At 34.5% G+C, this 3,884-nt stretch overlaps 1 protein-coding gene across 1 annotated transcript; it reads right to left on the bottom strand.

Annotated features, from left to right (window-relative positions):
* Nucleotides 1-1,199: 1,199 nt before the first annotated feature.
* LOC145124880 (scopoletin 8-hydroxylase-like) lies at nt 1,200-2,797 on the bottom strand. The gene is made up of 3 exons (XM_079060361.1): nt 2,251-2,797; nt 1,783-2,125; nt 1,200-1,564 (listed from the first exon to the last, which is right to left on the bottom strand). Exons 1-3 carry the CDS (start codon nt 2,751-2,753, stop codon nt 1,322-1,324), a joined length of 1,089 nt encoding a protein of 362 aa, XP_078916487.1. The 5' UTR covers nt 2,754-2,797; the 3' UTR covers nt 1,200-1,321.
* Nucleotides 2,798-3,884: the final 1,087 nt, after the last annotated feature.

Raw genomic sequence — 3,884 nt, 5'->3', positions numbered from 1 at the left:
CTTATACAGAAGATATTCAATTTTTTTCCTACGTACACACAAAATGAAGAACTTGATCATATAAATCACCATAAAAGAAACTGAAAACTACACATGTTAATTTGTTATGATTTGAATTTTGTAGTGTCAACTTGTGGATATAAAGGGTAAAAAAGTCGAATCTTATACTAAGAACAAGCTTTACAATATTATTTACCCTTTATTTTTGAGGTTGGACAATTTTACCCTTTATATATTATTTGGAAATTATATCTTTTAACTTTTATTAATTAACAATAAGCTTTACAACATTACAATATGTTACATTGTATTGATTCTCTACATAATATATAAGTGCAGAAAAACATTTTATTTTCGTAGTTTTAAAACTGATTTGGATTGATCAACAAAGTTGAAACCAAAAATACTCCAAAATGGTTCAAATGCAATCCGAATTTCAATCAAAATAATAAAAACTTATAAAAATATGTGTGTTCTGTTAGTCAGATATTTTAATTTATATATATTTTTCATCAGATTTATATAATTTTGTGTTTTGTTAGTTAAATGGTTCAAATGCAATCTGAATTTGAATCATAATAATACGAACATATTGGAATATTTCTGTTGACTATTAGTCAGGGCTTTGAATTTACATATATTTTTCATCAAATTTATATAATTTTGTGTTTTTTCAGTTAAATGGCTACTCCCAATTGTACGTTGTTTTATCCAGAGTTCAAAGTAGAAAGAGATTAAAATTGTTAATTTTAGATAAGGATGGTAGACTATCAAATAAAACATCTAATGTTGTGTATAAAGAAGTTTTTAGAAATTTATAAAAACTTTGTAAAATTTTATTGTTTATATCAATTTTTGTTTTTGTTTTATTTCAATTTTAATTCAATTCTACAAAAATAATATTTTTCTAACATATCTACAAATGAAGATTGTCGATAGGATATTGAAACCACTATGCTTTCGTAATTTTAATGAATCGTCATTTCACTATCACATGACTGATAAAACATCTATATTTATTACTTATTAAAAATTTTATTATGATTATTCAATTATTAAGTATTATTATAAATAAAATTATTTTTAATTTTCTCATCCGTGATGTCCACGGGTTATAACCTAGTATATATATATATATATATATATATATATATATATATATATATATATATATATATATATATATATATATATATATATATATAATGTAGTTCTCTTAAACTTAGAACTCAAACACTTCACTTTCATCAATATATAGAAAGTGGTTTATTACACACAATATACTCCACTAAAATGGATTAGAAAGTCTTCCACACAATAATCAAGTAGAAGCAAAATCAAGGGTGTTCTTATCTTCATGAGCTTTCCCAAAGTAATAGTTGCTGTACTCTTCGAATATAAGTTCCCTATATCGAGCCACCCCATCACGAGCCACTAGCTCGGGCAAGGGTCCTATTTTTGCCATGGGAAGCGGCGCATAGAATATAGGGACGGACACTCTTGATGCAGTGCTTGTGGTTCGCACTATGTGTTCTGCACTTTTGTACTTCCCGTTGCTAAAAATCTAAAATGGAATCACGAAACAAGCAAGGCTTAGACCAACAGTTGTAAAATACGAGTTGCAAATCAGGCAACATCGACTGATTGCAACTGTCACTAAAAGACGGAACTTTATGAAATTAGCCACTGTTACTTTCGGTTTACTCTAGATCTTGATTATTTGGTACAAGTTTAGATATATACACAAAGTGTGCGGAATTTTAGTAATAGTATGAGATTAACCTGTAATATATCGCCAACGTTGATAACGAGAGCACCATGGATGGGTGGAACCTCGATCCATTCTTCATTTCCTGGTGACAATATTTCACCTTTTTTCACGTATAGTCCACCAATGTCATCTTGTAGAAGCACTGTTAGCATGCCAATATCAGAGTGCCTCTTTACGCCTACGGTTAGCTCGGGGTTTGGACAGGTCGGGTAGAAGTTCATGATGACTGCTCTTGAGCCTATAAGTGTATCAAGTCTTGAATCATCAAGTTTCACACCCAGGTCTGCGATTAGTGCATGTAGTAGCTTTTTCACCGTCTCCGTTGAAGATTTTATGTACTCCAGCGCTACTTCTCTACAAATTAAAATTACCAGTACACAGAAATAATAATCACTGCTAGCTACTAGCTAGCTAGCCTTTTGACCTTTAGCATTAACAGATTATTTAATAATTACGACTAATTTGAGGTGGGTTCTTACTTGCATTCATTAGGCCAAAACTCAAGGGCATCAGCATCATTGGTGTATGTCATTCTAAGAAAGTCTCTCCACCGCAAAACCTCATCTATCTCCGGAAGAAAGCTCGTCCCATACATGACCACTGGTGTAGGGCTCACCCCCTGAAGATACGCTGCCTTCTTTTCAGCTGGTTGCCCGAAAAACTGATGTGCTGCAGCTTTAAGCGACCCCAGAAGTTCCAACGGCACACCATGGTTCACAACCTGAAAGAACCCTAGAGTTTCAGCAGCATGGGCGATGGTCTTTGCCACTTGAGCATGGTTAGGACCATCGAGCTCTGATAGATCAATGGTCATCATTTCAGTTGATGATGCTGTTTGTTGCTTGTCGATTCGCAGGTGGAGTGGTTGGATGTACAGACTTGGTACCTCTGTGAGCCCAGAATCCACCAGACCTTTGATACCGTTGCCTTCCTTCACGACGAAGTTGAAGAGGGAATTATCATCATTGAGCTTTGGAGCCATTAGTGAGTCGTAAATGTACTTATCTCTTTGCACTTGACTAATTATTAACTAAGTACCTCAAGCATGCCAGTTATAAATAGTCTAGCAAGGTAGCTTGCATTGTAGAGATTTGGTGGTGAAAAACCTTTTTAATAAATTTTGGGTTTTTGAATAATAAAAAAGTTTCACAAATATTCATATATAAATGGGGAACTTTTTAGAAATCTTATTTATTTGTCCTACTAATATCTATTTAAAAAAATAAATAAATAATATTAAAAATGTGAAAATTTTGTATTTATCGAACTTGTAAATTTACAAGCAATATAAAGAAACCTTTGGAATAAAAAATGCTTATGCCACTAAAATTTGAGCCATCATATTCTATTTGACGCTAATATTCAACCAATAAGCAAAGTATTATCAACGAATTATAGATCAATGGACGTTTTCCTTGAGAATGTTAGGTCGTATAGTATATATATACCGTTGGTGATTTTAGTGTCACCATGTCATTTTAAGTAACTGGAACTAACATGTGAGCTAAGGAGCTTCAAAATTTGTATTTTATTATATGTACCGGGTTGTGCGGAGTGCACGCATGTATAAGATCGAATTAGAAGACGGTTCAACGACTAGTCGGGGGTCCGGGGGCAGCGCCCCCGGGTCCGGGGTTTCCAAAGGGGCAGCGCCCCTTTGGCGGGGTTTAGGGGCAGCGCCCCTAGCGGGGTCCAAGGGGCAGAGCCCCTGGCTGGGGTCCCGCTAAATCCTCATTCAATCCGGATTAATATTACTTGCTTCCAAAGCAACTAATGACGGCCCAACCTGATAAAATCCTAATATCGTTTATTATATAAACGACTCTTCTTTTCAGAATAGGGTGACGATCTTAAGCTCTCGTTTTTCATCATACTTTCACAGAATCCTCTAGCATTTTGACTTACGATTTCTGTGCCTAGAATCGTAAGTGTTCACTTGGATTATCCTACGCTGAATTTCTTGTAACCTAGACATAGGGTAGAAATATCAGTTCGTAAAGTGATATCACGATCCAAGTCGGTATCCAGATCTCCACCACAAACCCTAATTTTTCCCAACATATACAAGTCATGAGAAACTCGTGGTCAAATGGAAGGTGCACCATGGTCGTTG

This window comes from Lactuca virosa, chromosome 7 (genome assembly GCF_052849685.1).
Source record: "Lactuca virosa cultivar CGN04683 chromosome 7, Lactuca_virosa_CGN04683_v6, whole genome shotgun sequence".
NCBI classification, from domain to species: domain Eukaryota; kingdom Viridiplantae; phylum Streptophyta; class Magnoliopsida; order Asterales; family Asteraceae; genus Lactuca; species Lactuca virosa.
This window is presented reverse-complemented; position numbering and strand designations above follow the sequence as displayed.

Coding starts and splice junctions, on each gene's coding strand:
- LOC145124880 (XM_079060361.1), bottom strand. CDS start 2,753: ATGGCTCCAAAGCTCAATGATGATAATTCCCTCTTCAACTTCGTCGTG. Junction 2,126..2,250: donor TTTTGGCCTAATGAATGCAA/GTAAGAACCCAC, acceptor TTTAATTTGTAG/AGAAGTAGCGCTGGAGTACA. Junction 1,565..1,782: donor ACGTTGGCGATATATTACAG/GTTAATCTCATA, acceptor ATTCCATTTTAG/ATTTTTAGCAACGGGAAGTA.